The sequence below is a fragment of the Lipotes vexillifer genome, unplaced genomic scaffold, assembly GCF_000442215.2.
Source record: "Lipotes vexillifer unplaced genomic scaffold, Lipotes_vexillifer_v1.1 scaffold408, whole genome shotgun sequence".
Classification (NCBI taxonomy): domain Eukaryota; kingdom Metazoa; phylum Chordata; class Mammalia; order Artiodactyla; family Lipotidae; genus Lipotes; species Lipotes vexillifer.
Window position 1 is genome coordinate 640,326 of NW_006787469.1, and position 18,718 is coordinate 659,043.

At 50.4% G+C, this 18,718-nt stretch overlaps 1 protein-coding gene across 8 annotated transcripts in view; it reads right to left on the minus strand.

Annotated features, from left to right (window-relative positions):
• The window catches only part of CAPN3 (calpain 3), a 49,346-nt gene that overhangs the window by 4,545 nt on the left and 26,083 nt on the right, over window positions 1-18,718 (minus strand). For 2 of the 8 annotated variants that reach the window (XM_007460134.1, XM_007460136.1), the window contains exons 3-13: window positions 17,979-18,097; window positions 16,363-16,496; window positions 15,490-15,658; window positions 12,602-12,685; window positions 11,610-11,695; window positions 9,381-9,458; window positions 8,444-8,604; window positions 7,063-7,232; window positions 6,720-6,731; window positions 5,863-6,071; window positions 5,066-5,102 (exon numbers count right to left, since the gene is read on the minus strand). In XM_007460134.1, the coding sequence (XP_007460196.1) occupies window positions 5,066-5,102; window positions 5,863-6,071; window positions 6,720-6,731; window positions 7,063-7,232; window positions 8,444-8,604; window positions 9,381-9,458; window positions 11,610-11,695; window positions 12,602-12,685; window positions 15,490-15,658; window positions 16,363-16,496; window positions 17,979-18,097 (1,259 nt within the window). Of the gene's footprint in view, window positions 1-3,275; window positions 3,294-5,061; window positions 5,103-5,862; window positions 6,072-6,326; window positions 6,474-6,719; window positions 6,732-7,062; window positions 7,233-8,443; window positions 8,605-9,380; window positions 9,459-11,609; window positions 11,696-12,601; window positions 12,686-14,508; window positions 14,656-15,489; window positions 15,659-16,362; window positions 16,497-17,978; window positions 18,098-18,718 lie in introns of those variants that run through there. The other 6 variants (XM_007460135.1, XM_007460137.1, XM_007460131.1 and 3 more) reach the window with 5 other exon arrangements.

Genomic DNA, 18,718 nt, shown 5'->3' on the forward strand with positions numbered 1-18,718 from the left:
GGGAAAGAGCAGAGTTGGGAGTTCCTGAACCTCCGTTCAAACCTCCATCTCTGCCACTAACAAGCTGTGTGACTTGGGGAAAGATGCTAAGTCTCTCTGGACTTCAGTTCCTTATCTCCTCATGGTAGAATTATGAGGATTAAGCAATGTAGTTAGTACACGTGAAAATGCTAAGAATGCTAAAAGCAGCATGATCTAGTGCAGTGATTTTCAAGTCTTTTGTAGATTTTTTGTTTTTTCAAATGGAAGCCCTGTTCAAATTAAATTTCCCCGGAAGTCATTAAAAACAGAGCTTCTCTGCTCGATGAAGAAGGCAGAGCTCTTTTCCCTCAGCATCCGCACATCACCGTGGCAGCTACTGAGGCACCTCCAAGGAACCGCTAGGACTCGGCAGAGGACACATTGAAAAAAGGAGTCTGATTAATGGCATGGTCAGTGAGTGAGGTCAGAACACTTGGCTGGCGTCCCAGCCGTACCCCTCACATCTGAGAAATATCCTCTGGACTCGGTTTACTCATCCATTAATGGGGATGATAAAACCTGCTTTGCCTTTCTCATTGGGCTCTTATGGGGATCACATGGGATACTGAATGTAAAATTGTATTGCAAAAACATTTAAGATGCTACACAAGTATAAGGGGTATTTGCCAGACATGCTCATGCAAGTGAGGAGGATATAAAAGGGTGGAGAGCAGCTGCCATGCTGTGCCAGTACTGCTTGGTGTATACATCCCACAGGGAAAGCCAGAGGAGAAAGGCTGGGCTGGTGGCTGCAGTGCAGAGAGCAAGGGGGCAATCAGAGTCTCTCAGAGCAGAAGTGGAACCTGACCGCTGAGTCCCCATTTGCCTTTCCATACTGTTCGTCTGGGACAGCATAAATGGACAGACCTATGGAAAGAGCTTCCCCGGCTTTGGCTCCCAGCAGGCCCCAAATACCTTGGGTTGCTCTGCCTTCCAAGCAAAGGGTCTTGTTCGAGTAACTGATGCTTGTAGGGAATCCCAGAGCAAGTGGGGCTCACAGTCTGAGGCGGGGATGTGTGCCCATGGACATGGTGTGGCCATGGGGCACCTCTGGCAGGCACACATCTTGGGTCCCAAGTGTGGGTCTGGGCAACACAGGCAATAGAGTATAAGGGGCCTGCACCAGAGAGCTGAGGGCAAGAAACATGGGTTTTGGAGCAAACAAATATGATTTCCAGTTCCATTAGTTGTGTGTCCTTAGGCAAGTACTTCTGAGTCTTTTCCCTCACCTATAAAAGGGGAATCATAACAGCACCTACCTTGTAGATACTGTTGTAATGAAAACAATGTATATTTTACCCCCAGCACAGTGCCTTAATATGCAGTGTTAGGTGCTTAGGTGCTTGATGAATCTCAGCTCTGGTCTGCATCAGCACCAGTGCTTGGAGGACCCCTATGACGGATCCTTCCAGATGCTGTCATGAACACTTAACACCAAACCTTGTCTGATAGACTATGGCTACTGCTCCGTGGGCTTGAGGATGCCCAAAGGTCAGTCATTTCTGGATGGCACTCTGGGTGGTCAAACCAGAATTCTAAAAGGGGCACCGTTATTGTAGGCACTACCACCCTGAAGACTATGGGGAAGTTATGGGGTGAATGGAGCAAGGATGGGGTTGATTACAACTGTAATCTCGAGTTCCAAAACCACACAAGGGAAACAGTGACCTTGGTGGAAGATGGAAGCTTTCGTCTGAGGCCCCTGAGATGCTCTTAGCACACATGGTCACCTTTAGTGATGGTGTTCTTACAGCAAAGTGGTCTTAACCAGGACACCCAGGAGGGACTATTCCTTAAGACCCCAGGAGGGGAAGCTGCCCAGGTAGCTCTCCTCGTTTCTCCCCTTTAAAGCAGTCACGTTGAGCAGCTCCTCTGGGGCTGTGCCAGTGAAGCTTCTCTTCCCCTTTCCCCTTTGCCGTCTGGACACGCACAGCAAGCAGAGTCCATCAGGGCCCATGACTTAGGGGGGCTTAGTTCAGAGAGAGAGGTCACTGTCTAGGAGGGGATTTGCAACAGGCTTCACCTGGAACAAGAGCCCTGGCAGTGACAGTCCCTCTGGGCGTCCTCACCGCCCCTTCCGCAGAAAGCTAAGAAAAAAGGAGTGGGGAGCAGGCAGGGAAATAGAGGGGGGAGAAGGAGCTGTCCTGTCTGCAGAGCAGGCAGCTGGCATCACAAGGCCCTCACTCTCCATGGAAATCCTCACACAACTCGCACTGTCCCTTGAGGGACAGAACCCATTGCCATTACCCGCAAGAATCAAGCCTTGCTTAGCTTAGCCAAACCGGTTTCTGAGAAAGAAGAGGTGCTCCTTCTGGTTTGTGCAGGACCCCCATGTCAGGCCCATTTTCACTGGAGGGCCATCCTCTCCCTCTTGTGAGCGGGCAATATAAGGTGGTGGTTCAGAGGACAGACTGCAGAGACCTCCTGGTTCCAGCCAGACCTCCTGGTTCCAAGGGCTGGCTCTGCCACTTACTGGCTGTGTGGTCTTGGGCAAGTTAGTCAATCTGCCTGTACCTTTTCTTCCTTTGAAAATGGAGATAATAGTAGTACAGACATACCTTGTTACATTGTGCTTTGCAAATACTGCACTTTTTACAAATGGAAGATTTGTGGCAACCCCGTGTTGAGCAAGTCTATCGGTGCCATTTTCCCAAGAACATTTGCTCACTTTGTGTGTCTGTGTCATTTTGGTAATTCTTGCAGTATTTCAGACTTTTTCACTATTATGTTATTTGTTATGGTGGTCTGCAGTCAGTGATCTTTGATGTTACTACTCTGACTTGCTGAAGGTTCAGATGATGATTAGCATTTTTTAGCAATAAAGTATTTTTAATTAAGGTATGTACTTTTTTTTTAGTTTTAATGCTATTGCACATTTAATAGACTACAGTATAGTGTACACATAACTTTTATATGCACTGGGAAACCAAAAAATTCATGTGACTTGCTTTATTCCGATACTTGCTTTATTGTGCTGGTCTGGAACTGAACCTGCAATATCTCCGAGGTCTGCCTGTACCAATCTGATAGAGTTGCTGTGAGGGTTGAGAGAATCCATGGAAAACACCTAGAAGAGTGCCTGGCACGTAGCCTCCGCTCGGCAAGAGTTAGCTATCGTTGCTGTGTACCCACAGATGCCACAGGAGCTCAGGGAAGGAGGTGGAGGGCTGCGGGGGAGGGGGCAAGTCCAGTGCACGCATGCTCATGCGCACACACACGCCATGCTCTCTGCCCACTCACCCTCTTACACCCACCTTGGTTTTTTTCTTCTTCTGCACAAGGAAAGGAAATAATAAATGCAGAATAAGTGAAAAGCAAGTTCCCAGAAAACCCAGTGGCTTTTGGCTTCCCTGTGACCTGGTCCTCAGTGTGGGGTGAGGTTCCAGGGTCAAGAAATCCAGGTCACATGGAGCCAAATGGGACTGGAGGGTGAAAAGAGAAGAGACTTCTCCAGGCCCAGAGACTGGCGGCTGCTATGGCTTTGCTTCTATAGTCCACTCTGCTATTGGACATGGCCAAGGAAGGGGATCTTCTGGCAGATGTTTTGTATTTTTTAATGAAGTTGGTTACTAAAACACCAAAAAAAGTGGCTCACCCAAACTGGCCTGAACATGAATTTTATTTGACTTACAGAGTTTTGGGGTTTGTTTTTTTGGTAAAATTAGAAGGTCTGGCAGGCTGCACAGGCCTGTGACCCCCTGTGACAGCAATCCAGGGAGCTGGGAGCAGCAGCTCTCTGCACCCTCCAGATTGCTACAGACACCACCACACCAGTTGTCTCTCCGCACTGAAACCAAGTGTCAGTTGAGAACTACAGGCAAATATACCAGTGTAGGGACACCAAAACCCCCATGCCTGCCTGCTTCACTCAGGTAGGTGACCTGCCAGTCCCCGTAAGCTTTTGAGTTTGCAACGTCTGATAAATACACTGATTACTGACATTCAAAAGATGAGACTAGCACCAAATGCACTTAATACTAAAACCAACATCTGTGATAATTCAGAAGGCACTTGGAGATCTGCCACTAGCACAGGGTCAGGATTAGAACCATGAGTGTCACTACCCAGAAGACAACTCAGTGGGGCATTTTCTGTCCTCTTATTGGCCCAGGACACACCCACAGAACACAAGGGACAATTTATTAGCCAGAGCCCAAAGTCCAAGGCAGTCACAAGACTCCTCAACATAAGGAGACCCCAGCACACACCAGCTCTGTGCATCTAACCCTGGGCCTCCCACCCTGGGGGGGGTCGGGACAGGCCTCGGCATGGGATGGGGGAGAGAGCCTGAGTCTGGGCTCAGAGAATCTGGATGTGAGTTCCAGCCTTGCCATTTACAAGCTCTGTGAATTCAAGGGAGCCATTTAACCCCACTGAGCCTCTGCTTCCTTACTTGAAAATCAGGGAGAATGACCTTATTATTACATCTCAGAAACCTTGCAAGGATCAAGTGAGATGACACATGTGAGAAGTACCTTGTAAGATGTAAAACACATGAACAATAATAACCATTTAAGGGCCCGTGCTTTGCCAGACCCTTCATGTACATGATCTCATTGATTCAAAGCTCACAAAAGCCTTGCAAGGCACATATTACCATCCCTATTTTACAGAGTAGGAAACTGAGTCAGACGAGTTACATAACTTGTCTAGGTCATAGAGCTGGCAGGTGGAGGAACCGGGTTTTGACGCTGACTCCAGAGCCAGTGTAGGGCTGTTTTTTTTCTATGTGAGATTCTAACTCAGAATCCAGAGCTGGCTGCAGCTGTTGTCATCCCTTCCTGTGGCCTTGATCCCTCCCCCTAATTGTTCAAACTGCTGCTCCTTCTAGGACTCTTTTCTGTCTTTCTAGCCCCTGGACTAACTAAATATCCCCAGGACGTAAGGCCCATGACTTCAGGCCATGCCACACAGAAGTTGCAGTAACACGGAGTAATTGCTCTGCACACCCCAGACTCCCACGTCCCTCTGCTGATACCCACTCTCCCCTCCATCACCCGCCTGTGCCCTGGGCCTTCTCACACATGAGAGCCAAACCACTTACCACTGGCCGATCCACGGAGATTGTATTCTCAACTTCCCTGTGAGGGACACAAACATTGAGGGTATCTCAGTGTCACCAGGAGTAAGTAGGAAGCACAGAGGGGATTTGCTCAGGTCACCTGGCTTCTCAGAGTCAAGTTGGCACTGACCTCAAGAGAACCCCAGGAACTAACATCCCCCACCACAGGTATCATTCCCTGCAGCCAAGTGCAGACACAGGGCTTCTTGTTGGCTTTGTCCAGATTTACCCAAATGCATTACCCAGCCACCTATCCATGGACCTTGTGCTTCTTTTAGGGACAGAGGTCAAAGTGGCAGGACCTATGAACTCATCTCTGATGACCAAGAGGGCAGGATGTGGCCTTGCTGCCCTCCCTGGTCATCCTAATCCTAAAAGTTCAATCAACCCCAACTGCTCCTATCCCTCTTCCCACTTTATTTTTTCTCCTTATCACTTATCTAAATCTAATATACTCAGTATATTTTTTCCTGTACATTGTCATCTCATGCTAGAATGTTAAGCTCCATGAGGGCAGGGATTTCCTTCTGTTTAATTCACTGCTGTATCCTCAGTGCCTAGAGGAAGAGTGCCTGGGACATAGCAGGTGCTCGATAACTATCTGTGGGATGGATAGATATAGGGGAGAAGTGGCCAGTGGCTTGGGAACAGGGGAAGAGGTACAGCCTGGTCAGCATATCCCAGGACTCCTGGAGGAGACCTGTCCAGCTGCCTCACACCTCTAATCTCTGGAATGGGCCATGTGGGCTCTTAGAGGGAAAAGCCAGGCTGGGACTCACTCAGAGAGGTTCCTCTTTTCAGAGAAGACCCGGAGGATGAATTCCCCCTCCTGGTGGGGCTCGTAGGTGGAGGGCACAATGACGTACTCGCTGGGAGGCAGGCGGAAGCGCTCAGACACCTCCCGCATGTTGATGTAGGTTTTGCTCCTGGCCTTGGAGGCGTTGTACAGGAAGAAGTCCTTCTGCAGGTGCTGCTTGTTCCCGTGCATCTGAGGGAGAGAAGAGCCCAAGGGACCTGAGCCCCCCAGGAGGGACGCCCTGTCCTGCTCAGTCCTCCTCCAGGGAGTCCTCCTTGCCGATTCCCTGGTCACCCATTTCACAGTCATGACCTACCAACTTCTGATTCCTAAGGCCTCGAATAGTTCAACATCCCTGGAGCTCCCTACTTCATCCATATCCCCTTCCTTTTCTGTTGTGATGCAGAAGTGAGTGTCAACTCTGGCATCCCCCACTCGGCCACTTACCAGAACTGCTGCTGCTTAGCTCCAGATCACCTCCAGGAAGGACCCCAAGGAGGCAGGGGGAGCTGTGGCTGGGGTCTGAGGGAAGCGATCCCTCCACCCCAAAGAGGGCAGTGAGCCTCAGAATGTGTCTGTGTGACTGTGTGAGTGTGAGCGAGTGTGTGAGTGTGCAACGGTCTCTGGCGGGAGGGGTGAAAGGGCACATTGTAGGGGCGGTGGTCAGGAGGCCATGTAGTACCCTGAGGCCCTGGCTCTGGAGTTGAGTAATGAGGGCAAGGCCCTCTCCTATGGTAGTCCTGCCCACAAACCCCACAGGAGGCTCCCCGATGTGCCACAGGTGGACACAGGCCCCCAGGTAACGCTGCACACGCACTGCTGGCTGGTCCACTTCTATACCTCTTTGGGAACCTTGGGGAGAAACAGAAAAGGAAGGTGCTCAGATTCTGTGATTTCAGATCTGAATGGGGACGGAAAGCTTGCCAGAAGGGCATGCTGGCAATCATAGAGCAAATGCAGGGGTCTGACTCCCCGTGTACCTACCCTGGCCCCCCTCCACCTCCCCTACACGGGGTTTTTTTTCCACTCGTTACAAACTTCTAAGCGATTCTGACACAAGTGGGCCCGATATCAGGAGTTTGGGGGGATCATGGGTATTGGGGAAGCCAGGGGACCCCTCGGGAAGCCCCCTGAAAGCCTCCTTCCTGAAAAGGTGGTCTGAAGCTGATCAGGGACGGCGCACCTCGTAGATGGCAAAGCCGATGGTGAAGAGGTTGGCCCCCAGCTTCCGGTCCTTCCGCCGGTTCTTCTGCATCAGGGCCACCAGGAAGCTGCAGATCACCTCGGACTCGTCAGGGTCGTCATCCTCCTCCAGGAGCTTCAGACGGTACTGAGGGTTGGTCCAGAAAGTGTCTGTGCCCCGCAGAAAGGAATTGTACATTCAGATCTGCCTCTCAGAGACAAGGCAGGACGGGAGATGAGACAGAGGGAACCTACTTATCTCTATCCCACCACACCTAGGTGCTCAAATATGTACGGAAAAAAACTGATCCAGGCATTTGTCTAATTATTTGGTGTGTGGGGGGTAGCCTTTACACCTTTATACAGGTGGAGCTGCACTGATGCCTGCGTGGCTCCTCCTTCCTCTCTGAACTTTCATTCTCTGTCTTTGCTGATGGTTTCACTTTCCTCACCTGCCTCGTCAGTGTTGTTGGTCCCTGGGATTTGGTCCTAGGCCTCTTCTCTCACCCCATCATTCGACCTCCCTAGGCTGTCTTATCAACTCCCACTTTCGAACTGCTCCTTGCATGCTGGTGATGCTTGAGCTGCAGATCCCAGCCTCAATCTCTCTTTTGACTCTCTCCCTTTGTCCCTTTTATCTTTCTTTTTTTCTTCCTCCCTCCCTTCACTCCCTTCTTCCCTCCTTCCCTCCTTTCCTTCCTCTCTTCTTTCCATCCTTTCTTCCTTCCTTCCACAAATCTATATTGAGTCCCTATCGTAGAGTCAAGTATCATTCTTATCTATGCATCCAGTTCTCTATCACACATCTTCATCTGGATATTTACAGGTGCCTCAGACTTCCCATGTCCCAAAGTAAACTCCCCTCCCTGCCCTCCCCTCCCCACAACTGACTCCACCCCAAAAAAAAACAAACAAAAAAAATCACCGATTGTTTTTCTCTTGTGTGTTTCATGTTACCTCCCTGGCACCATGTACTCAGGCCCCCAGAATGGGAATCTTGAAGTCGTTCTTCCTTCTCCACATCACCCAGTATTCCCTCCCCTCAACCTGCCCCCCACACCATCTCTGCTGCTTCTGACTTGGCCTAGGCTTTCCTCATCTCTGGCTTGAATTCTTGCAGATGCTGCTAACTCAGTCCTCCAGTCCCATCCTCAGCATTATGAACACAATCCTGTTCTGACATAATAACCTGCTTAAAGGTTGTTACCAGCTCCTTAATGCAAACTCCTCAGCATGGAGGTGTCCTTCTCAGTAAAATGGGGACAGTTTAATAAGATAATGTGTGTCTGGGACTTCGTAGAGACTCAGCAAATGCTAGTTAATACCCTTCTACCTGGAACTTGTTCTGCTTGGACCCTTCCCCCATCCAGAGCATCTCCCACCTGGGAAGTTGCGGCAGCCTCCAGCAGAGCAGCCCCTCACCCAGCGGCCCTCGTTCACGGACACTGTCCAAGCCTGAAGCTTGTCGGACTCCAGGGCATCAGCTGTGAGGTTGCAGATCTCCAGCTTTGTGAAATGGTAGATGAAATCGTCATAGGACATCCTGAGAGGTTGGAAGAAGAGAGAGACCCATATGGGAGGCTGGGAAAGGTAAGACTCCAGGGCTAACACAGCACAGTGAAATAGTCTAGAGCCACTTGGTCATGATCCTAGAGAGGACCCTGTCCTTCCTTTTTAGGGTCAGTACTGTCAGCTCTGATGTATCCCTTGCAATAACGACTCAAACTCGTGTTCTTGATGGGGCAGCAATTCAGTTCTCCAAAGTGCTACTGTGTGCCACTCCACCGGGCTCAGGCACTGGGCCAGGGGAAAGAGAGACAGTTGGGGAAGGACAGACGATGAAGCAAGCAATTTTAAAGGTGGTGGGTATCACAGATAAATTAATCCCAATCCTGAGGAAAACAAGGGGATCCTGAAGAAAGTTCCCTTTAATCTGAGACTTGAAGGCTGAGTAGAAATGATCTGAGTGAGGGTGAGGGGGGCATTGACTGAGCAGAGTAAGTAGAGCTTCCTCGGCTCAGGAAGCAGCCCCGCGGAGGCCGGGAGGGAGCCAAGTGGCTGGAGCAGTGTGTGTGGTGGAGGGGCACAGAGAGGTGGGAGCCACAGCGTGCTGGCCCGGTCCTGGGCTCAGTCATCACCATGACTCTTGGGCTCCTCTCAAAACCTCAGTCTTGCTGGGTCTCTGGCTGGATTTGGAGAACAGGGCCCAGATGTCCCAAGGGCTGGAATCTGACGGCCTCTGTCCGGGGATGGAGGCTTGAGATTTCCGCTCCCACCCCGTCCCTTACCCTGCAGGGTCCTCTTGGGTCCTGGACTCACCAGAACTCTCCATCCTCCGTGACCTGGTGTTGCAGACGGGCCTTCTCGTTCTTGTCCACAAAGCTCCAGTCCTTCCAACTGGAGGGAGAGTGGAGGAGTTAGGGAAGGAAAAAGAAAGGGAAGGCCTGGTGTGAGTTGGGACAGGAGGTGTCGGAGAAATATGAATAAGTTCAGAGAATAGGTCATCTCCAAACTGCAGCCAGTGTGAACCATCGAAATGCAGATCTGGTCTGATACCCTCAGTGTAAAACCCAATACTTGCTTCCCACCATCCTCAGGATTAAGACCACACTGTTTGAATGGTTTATAAGGGCTTGACTCTTCTCTGGCTGAATCTTTAACCATTCCTCACACTTTAAAGTTAGGAGTTGGGCTCTGGAAATAGGTAAACTGGGATTTCAATTTAATCATACCAGTACTAGCTGTAACCTTGGGCAAGTCACTTCACCCCTCTCAGCTCCTGTCTTCTCAACTGCAAAAGGGGAATGATTATATCACCTACTCACAGGGCTGTGATGAGCAAGAAATGAAATAACGCGTGCAAAACTTTTAGAACAGACCCGTCATCTAATAAGTAACTGTCTGAGTTACTGAGAGAAAAGACCAGACATGTAAACTTCTCCTTCCTCCTGCCACCCCACGAAACATCCCCGTTTTGTGTTTTAAAAGGCTGGGCAGTTTTACACACTCTTTCTCCCGAAGAAGGAGGAAATAAAGCACATTTGTGTTTCAGGCGTGTGGAGGAGAATGAAACTAAACTAGTTCGGAGAGGCAAGGGATTGAGGAAGTGCTTGGAACCAGGGAATACCGGAGGGGAAGTGGAGATTCCTGAGACCAGCAGGAGGGGCACGGTGGCCGGGAGTTGGGGGGAGGGTCTCCTTGTGTGACTGAGGCTGGGCGCCACTAATCAGTGATCCCTGCAGTGGACGTGTTGGCAGAAAGTGAGTTAAGGCCGGACACCAAGATCTGAGACTGGAGGACACAGCGAGGGTCCCCATGGGTGACTCGGGCCAGTGGAGTGGACAACCGATGGGGCACCGAGGGCCTTCCCAGAGCAGAGAGCCCAGTTCAAATGCCACTCCCTCCAGGCAACTCTCTCTCTTCCTGTCCCACCCAGACCAGGAGAAGGGCTCCTTCTCTGTGACCCTTACCATAGCATTTCTCTCAACGATTAGTGTTTTTCTGTCCTTCCCACTGGACCTTAAAGCCCTCAGGGCAGGCCCTGAATCTCTGCGTTCGTTTCTAAGTCCCCAGACAGTAGCATGGGGCCTGGCACATACTGCACACTGAGGAAATGGGGATTTGTCGCACGGATAAGAGAAGGGAACGGTAAGGAGACCAGGATCAGCACCTTATCGGTCTACCAAGCGAGGCTGCCTGCTCACGGAAGGGCCCCAGTGCTTAGACCTGTGCTTGGGATTCAGTAGGTGCTCAGCGAATACTTGCTAAGTGAATGAATGGCCAAATGAACCAGTAATTACGGTGCCCTGAGATGAGAGGTATGTTGAGGTAAGCCAGGGGCTGAAAGACACACACAGCCCGGGTGTGGTCCTTCCCAGCTGCTGAGTCCTGCTCTCCCGCCTTGGGAATAAAGGAGCTCCAGGGCCTACTCTCCAACCAGAGAGGCGGAGTCAGGAGCCAGTGATTGGGGTGGGACAATAAAGGCTTTGTGAACATTCTGGAGCCTTCATAACAGCTTCCCCAGGTGTGCTATTTTTGCTGCCCCCAGTCACTTGCTCTCAGTGATAAGCAGTCGAGTTCTTGCAAAGGGCCTGTGCATCTCTTTATGGGGATAGTGAGGGAGAGGAAATCTTAGCACTGGTTACGCGCTCTCCTGACACAACCACATTTTCTCCTCATAACAGCCCACCGGGTAGGTGCTAACGTTGTTCCCATTTTACAGATAAGGCAACAGAGATTCCGAGAAGGGAAGTCATCTGTCCAGTCCAGACCCCTGCATCAAGACTCCCCTCCTGGCTGGACCTAGCCCAGGCTTTCTAGACATCTTTCCTTTCCAGACAGTGGCCATCAGCAAGCTCTCTGGACCCCAGGTTCCCGAGGCTCTGCTCCCAGCCCTCCCTGAAGCCCACGTCCCCTCTTCTCCTCTGCGGATCCTTGGTTTTAAGGGTGATTTTAGACCAAGCATTTGTAGTACTCTTGTGGCTCGGTACCCAGCCCTGCCTTGCCCCAGGCCTTGTTGTCCCCTATTCGTGGGGTCCCCGCACCCACCTGTCACTCCAGGAGCCATTCCACTCCACCTGGCCCCAGGGGTTCCGCAGCCGCACCAGCTTCACTTTCTCACCCTTGTACAGGGCCTTGAGCAAAGAGAAAAAGCGTTCTCCCTTTGGGCCCTTTCTGAAAGGGGGTCTTCTGTCTTGCCCTGAGGGCTGGGGTGGGAGTGGGGAGAGAATCCTGTACAGGGGCCTGTCCTGCCTGGCCCCGGTCAAGGACACTAGTCACAAGTCCCCTGTGGAATGGCAGGGTGATGGGTCAGAACCTTAGGGCTGAGTCTGCAGGAGTCAGGCTTGGCCACCACCTTGCCATCTTCTAAGAAGTGATTTTCCCAGCGAACATCTGGCCATTCAGAGCTTTGGGACAGGAGGCAGGGAGTATAATGTAGGGCTCTGCTAGCACAAGGTGCCTCTGTGTGAATTAGATAAAACGGCCCCTGCTGGCTGAGGAACTATAGAAAATGTCCCTTCCGGATGGATCAATCAGAAAAAGGGGCCCTTCCTCCTGTCTGCTGCATGGGCTGCTGCAGACGACTGCCCCTCTCTGCCCATCTCTGTGAACAGGGCACAACTCGCCCAACTGTGCACAAGGGGCCTGACAAGGTTCCTGTCTGTGACGTGACCCAGTGAAGCCCAGACATCCCAGGGGGAGCAAAACCTTGGAACTGACCATGAAAAACAAGGAACACAAGAGCCCATGATATCAACTTCATAAAACCAAAGTGCTTTCTATTTGTTCTTTGGAAATGTTGGGGCAATTGCTATCTTTAGCACTAAAAACAAACATAAACTGAGCACCATCTTGTGGCAAGATCCACCTGCCAGTCCCAGTGGTCTCCTCCAACCCCAGGTGCTTGGCCTGAGTGCCTGATTGGAGGCAAATTCTACAGATGTGAAGGGACACAGAAAGCCAAGTCCTGACTTCGGGAGGTTCACCCAAGTAGCCCCTCAAGTCCCGTCCCGCCGAGTCCCGAGTCCCGCCAGGCTCACCTCCTCCAGCCCAGTGACTGAGTAGGCGTGGCCTTTGACCAGCCCGCAGGCCATTCTTGTCTCGTACTGAACTGGAACAATCGTCTGTGGAGTGAAAACCAGACAAGCTGTCAGGGGTTGCTGCCTGAGACAAAGTTCACACTGGTTCATGTCCTGGGTTCTGCGAGGACGAGGACTCCTCCGTGCCCTGGAAGTGTGCCTCCCAGCCATGAGAAGGCCCTCACTAGCCCTTTCAGAGAGCCAAGAAGATGAAGCCCAGACAAGTGGTTTCCCCAGACCGTCGGAGAGCGACATGGAGCTGGGGCACGAGGTGGGTGAGAGCGTGCCTGGCCCTCCTTTCTGGATCCCTTGGGGTCCTGCAGAGGAGGAAGTGGGGGCAGATGGAGGCTGCCCTGGATTGGGCTCCCCTTCCCCTGAGCCCACCCAGGGTTGACTATTCCTGGAAGAGAAAGGGATTGGGAAAAGGGGGTTAGACGAAACACGTAGGTCTAACCCTTTATCTTCACATCCCCTCACTTCCTCCACACCCCCCCAGAACACGCTCAAGAAATCAAAAGCGCCCAGGGAGAGAATTCTGAGGAGGCCAGAGGAGAGTCCTGCTGAGACATGACCATGCCTCAGGGGGCAGGGGTAGCTCTTCCATCTGAGATTTGCAGCCACAGGAGATCCTCGGCAGAGGGGTAAGGCTCACCGAAGCCTGGTGAGCCCTAGACGGATCTCTGTGGCTTCACTTTGCCTGATAGCATAACAGCTTTAAGAGGAGCAGCCTGGAGGCCTTTTCAAGGTGAGGGGTGTGTGGAGGGCCAGGGCTTTTTGCCTCTCAGCCTCTTCCAGATTCCAGTCTTCATAGGACCCAGACCATGCTGAATAGAAAGGGAGGGGGCAGGAGATGCATGCATCTCTCAGTTCTAGGCGGTGGGGGGAGGGAAGGGGGGCAGGGAGCCACTTGAAATGACTCTTGTGGCATTACTTATGCATACCTAGCTATTCCACTGCTGGCCATCTGTCCTAAGGAAATCATCATGGACAGACACAAAGATGTATCTTATAGGACGTTCATCGTAACATTTAAACATAATAGCCAAGAGCAGAAGAAGAAAACAATCTAAATTCCCAATAATAAGGTATTGGGTAGATAAATTATAACTTATTTGCATGGTGGCATATTGTGCAGCCGACTAAAAAAAATGTTAGAGGAGACACATTAAGAACATAATTCTCATTGCCACATTAGGAATATAAAGCTAACTGAAAAAAAGCATGCTGCAAAGAGGTACATACAGTATGACAGCTATTTTAAAATAAAAATTTAGATTAATAGTATGCATAGAAAAATACTAGAAGGACGTATACCAAACGTTATTATCCTTAGATGGGGAAAATATAGCTTAATTTTTCTTCTGCTTTACTCCATGGCACGTATTACTTCTAAAAGTACTAGAATATAAGGTCTGGGGCGGGGGTGTTGGGGGGAGACTGCTTGTTCACTAGAATCCTAAACAAAGGGGAGAGAATTTTCTTTGTTTTCTAGGAGAGTGCCTAGTGCCTAGTAGGAGCTCAATAAATATGTGTTGCATACATAAATGAACAAATTAGAAGGAGAGATGTACTTTAAAATGAATGAAGTCTCTCTTGTATTTCTGTCTGTTAATTCGTTATCAGAGAAACTGCCTGGACCATGGAGTTTGAAGGACCACTCACAGAGATTCCCTCCAAAAGCTGCCTCCCGCACCTTCCTCAGGAGCCTTGGAGGGGGCAAGTTATTCCAACCCAGACACTTGGAAGGCCTCAGGAGGAGCCTGTGTGTGAGGTGCTGGCTGCTGAGGAAGGTCTGACACCACATACAACAGGGCCGGGTCATGCAGGTGGGAGGGATGGTCAGCCCTGACAATCAGAGGCGTACACACCCGGGTTGGTCTGTCGTCTGAGCATCCCTCAGGGATGAGGTCTGAATCCCTGAGATGTGAGTTATTCATATTCCTCACCATCCGCTCAATCAAGTCCCTCATGTTCAGACCAGAAGGAGAGGTTCCATAGGTCATGTTTGTGCCATCCTGAGGCCCGAGGGGAGGGCAGGGGAAGGGGCCGGAGAGAAAGCAAACAAAGGAGGGTGATAGAAAGGGAAGGAGACAGAAAGAAGGGAGGGGACAGACAAAAGAGAAGAGTAGAGATAAGTAGAGCATGAATGCAGAAAAGATGGAGAACAGTGATGCAGAAAGAAAATATTCATCCATGGGTGATTTACGCTGGCTCATCTTCCCAAGCTTCCCTATCTACTGGGTGTATTAGGAGAGGAAGGCACAGGAATTTAGCTTGGGGCTCTTCCTCAGCCATGGAAATCTCCAAGACTATTTATTATACATTGAGCAGCCCCCAGGAAAGGTGTGTCTCCTGGCCAGTCTGCCATTCCCTTACTCTTGGCTCTGGTCTCAGTTCACACCACTTTGTTGCACAGGCTGAGTTTCTCCCAGATTACAACACAAGGCCCGTATCCCAAGTGAGAGATACAATCAAAGCTCAATGCCTGGGAGGCTTTCTTAGGGAACTGGTGGGCTCAGGTCCATAAGCCAAGTGTGTGGCCAGCTTAATAGTGGCATGCTGGGACTGAGAAACACTGACCACAGAGGCCTACACTGACATAGGCCTCTGGACCCATTTCCGCCTAAATTCCAGGGCTTAGAATGTCCTTGCTGAATATCTTTATTGAAAATCTCCACAAACTCTTCTCCCTTGAGAAATTCCCAGTTTTCAAAGTTGAGAACCAGTTCCACCTTCCTAAAACAGTAGATTCACCCTGTCCCAGAGGAAAGCCCTATGCTGCTAGTCACTGGGTAAGGCTTCCCAATAGTCGGCCGCTTCCTGCCCTGCATCCCACACCCTAGACTTACATCAATGGAGCAACCCATGAGGGAGCCCCTCTCGATGGCTTTCTTCATGATCTTGTACATGTCTCTGGGAGCATCCTTGATTTCAAAAAACTCTGTTACTCCTCCTGTGAAGTCCTCCATGGCCTCTGTAGTGTTCCCACCTTTCAGGGCTTCATATGAACCATGGAGCCTTAGAGAGAGGATGAAGACCAATCTGGGGTCACAGGGTTCTAGGAAACATGAGCCAGGTACCCCTACCACCAGAACTTTACTCTTGGGTCCTGTGATGTTGTCTCATCCAGTTCACCAACAAGCCTGTAAGCTGTTGGAATAGGTACTATGATTCCCTTTCTTCACAATGGAGAAACTGAGCTCTAGAGGCTAAGTGACCAGCTAAGGCTGCAGAGAGGAGAAACACTGGGATGGAACCCACTATTCCCACTTCCTGATGCTTTCCACTATACCCTGAACCTGAGGTAGGGCTCTGTTAAAGCCATTAGTAGCTGGGGTGGGGCTTCTAAGTTTAGAGACAACATGGCTTTATTAATATATTGCAAGCTCATGAGGTGGAGCCAAGCCAGACTCTGGGATCTGAGCTCCGAAGATATAATGCGCTCATCTAGGATTCGCAATGCCACCAAGAAGGCAGGATTAAAGAGCTCACTACGGGAAGCTAAAGCTAAAGATTTCCTACACACGTCTTATTTCTACTCTTAGTGGTTTTACTTAGAATCACTGCTGCCTGGACCAGATCTTCTCAGTTAAAGACACACACACACACACACACACACACACACACGCACGCACACACACACACACACACACACACAGGCTGGATTTTGCAGTCCACCTCCTCGCCTCTAGCCCTGCCTCTCAGTCTAAAGTGCTGCTTACTTAGCATAAGCCTTCTCCAGCAGAGCGCTCCAGAACTCATTGTGGTGGTTGGATTTGGTGAAAACCAGTTCATTGTTGTAAGTTGGCAGGCAGTCATCAATAACCACGTCCACCCAGTCTCCATAGCGCCAGAACTGCACAGAAGCGTCAAGCACAGAGTCACATCCTCAGATTACCATTGGGAAATGTGTCCCTACCCCACATTCCTTAATACCAAGCACCTTGGGTTTGGAGTGTGTGACCCCTTCTCTAACTGGACTGGGAGCTCCTTGAGGGCAAGAAGTGGTTTACAAACCACTCTCCCACCCAGTCCAGCTCGGTATGGGGGATGGGAGGCGCTCCCTACATACCTGAGGGCTTGAGATTTTCCTTTTCCTGCTCTGTAAGTCTGGGGTGTGGCCTAGGTATCAGTATTTTTAGGTATCTCAACTGATCCTGATATGCAGTCAGGGTTGAGAACCACTGGTCTAGGTGAAGGTGATGTATGATTTCTGTATTTCTTGATGACAAATAAGGTAGAAATTGCTGCTGAAGAAGCAGGATTGACGTGGAAAAGGAAAGTGACCCAGAATATACTCTGGCTAAAGCAGGAACATTGTCCAATATTCTCAATTCTGGATGATGTTCTTTTTTGAACAAATCAGTTTTGACCCAAGAAAGCCAAATGTAGTTTAATATCCTTCTAATGACATTTTCTCCCTTATGGACAAGAGGGCAAAAATCTGTCTGGTCTTTGTGTTTATGATCCTTTAGATATCAGACCTTTTAAATATTTGAGGGAGGTGAGTAGCTTGATTTTGAAGAAACAAAATTCAGGGCCCAGCTGCCTTGCCTGAGCTGGGACGGCAGCAGGACATTGATCCTGAACTTGCAGAGAAGACCCTTTCTGAAGTCTTCAGTCCTGGGATAGAAGATCAACTGATGATCTGGGTCAGCCCAGGACATTTGGAACCTTAAGGGCTGGAGACAGATTGATGCCTCAGAACCCCAGTATCTGCTAGATGCCCACATACGAAGCTCATTTCAGTTCTGGGCCAGCACAGGGTTTGGCTCTTTGCCAGGACAATTTGGATCCAGAAAGTTTCCAATGGCTGAATTGATTCTGGAATCAAAAGACTCATTGCTGGGCCGAAGCAGAAGCCTGGTGTCCAGATTAACCAGTCTTTTCTTCCAGAGGCTGGAAGGGGTGCGTGATACTCTTGATATAGACCTGTGTTTAAGGGACACAAGTAAAAAGGAGCTGCAGCCGTGGATGGGATTTCCTTTACAACCTAAAGGGCCCTCTGGATTCCCAGTGCTAGTATCTTAGGGATTTACTTGAGAAGGGCTGCCAGTAATAACACAGAAGCCAGCCAGCTGGAGAGGAAAAAATAGACCCACAGGTCAGCAAACAGGATATCTTCCAACGTTTCTGGGGCCTAGCGGAAGGTGTAGGGGTTTGAGGGTAGGAAGAGATAAACAACTGCTTCCTCACAGGCTTGAGGCCTGAAGGGGATCACTGCCCCACATCCATGGCCGGGAGGGTGGGTGGGAACCTTTCCTGGGAAATGAAGGCAGGGAGACCAGTGGTGAGTAGACAGCAGGTGGCCCTCTTAACTACACTCCCTTGACCTCACCTGGAAGTGAAAGATCCCCGCGTAGTTTTCGGTGAAACTCTGATCATGGGGTATGACCCGGAAAAGCAGTCGCTTGTTCAGGGTCAGGCAAGCGATGGCTGCGAGAAACCAGCAGTCCCCTGCAGGCAAACACGCGGCACAGGTCACGGGAGGGCCCACACCTCCAGGGAAGACGGAGACTCCATCCCCATCGGCTGCTCTATTTCTCTGGAAAAGGGCGTTCACTTGGCATTCACTGTCCCACTTCCAGATCTGACCTTCCAGAGGTGTCAACCCAGGGAAGGAGTGTGACAGCAGTCTCTGGACCATGTGATCCCTTGTGACTGGCTTTCCTGAAAGCTGTAGGCAATTCCTCTGTCTGCAACATAAGCTCAGACCTCCATTTGGACCTCAGTGGAGATGGGGCAGTAGGGCTCATAATTGGGTCATTCTTTCTAAAACCCACAGGAAATCTGCCTGCCCTGTAACTTTGCAGTGTGAGTCCATTTCCCCTTCGGACCTTGGCAGAGACTGAGCATCTGAGAGCCATCAGTGCAGCCCATTTGTATTGTAAGGAAAGCTGGCTAGTAGTTGGAGGCGGCACTTTGCCCTGTGTATGTGTGTGTATGCATGTGTGAATGCCCAAGGGACAGGCCTGGATCACTAACAGAGCACAGACTATATACAAGGCCTTCGTTGTGCTCTGTGGGATATGACAGCATCTTTGAGACTGCAGAGGGGAGGCTGAGAGCTGCCACAGC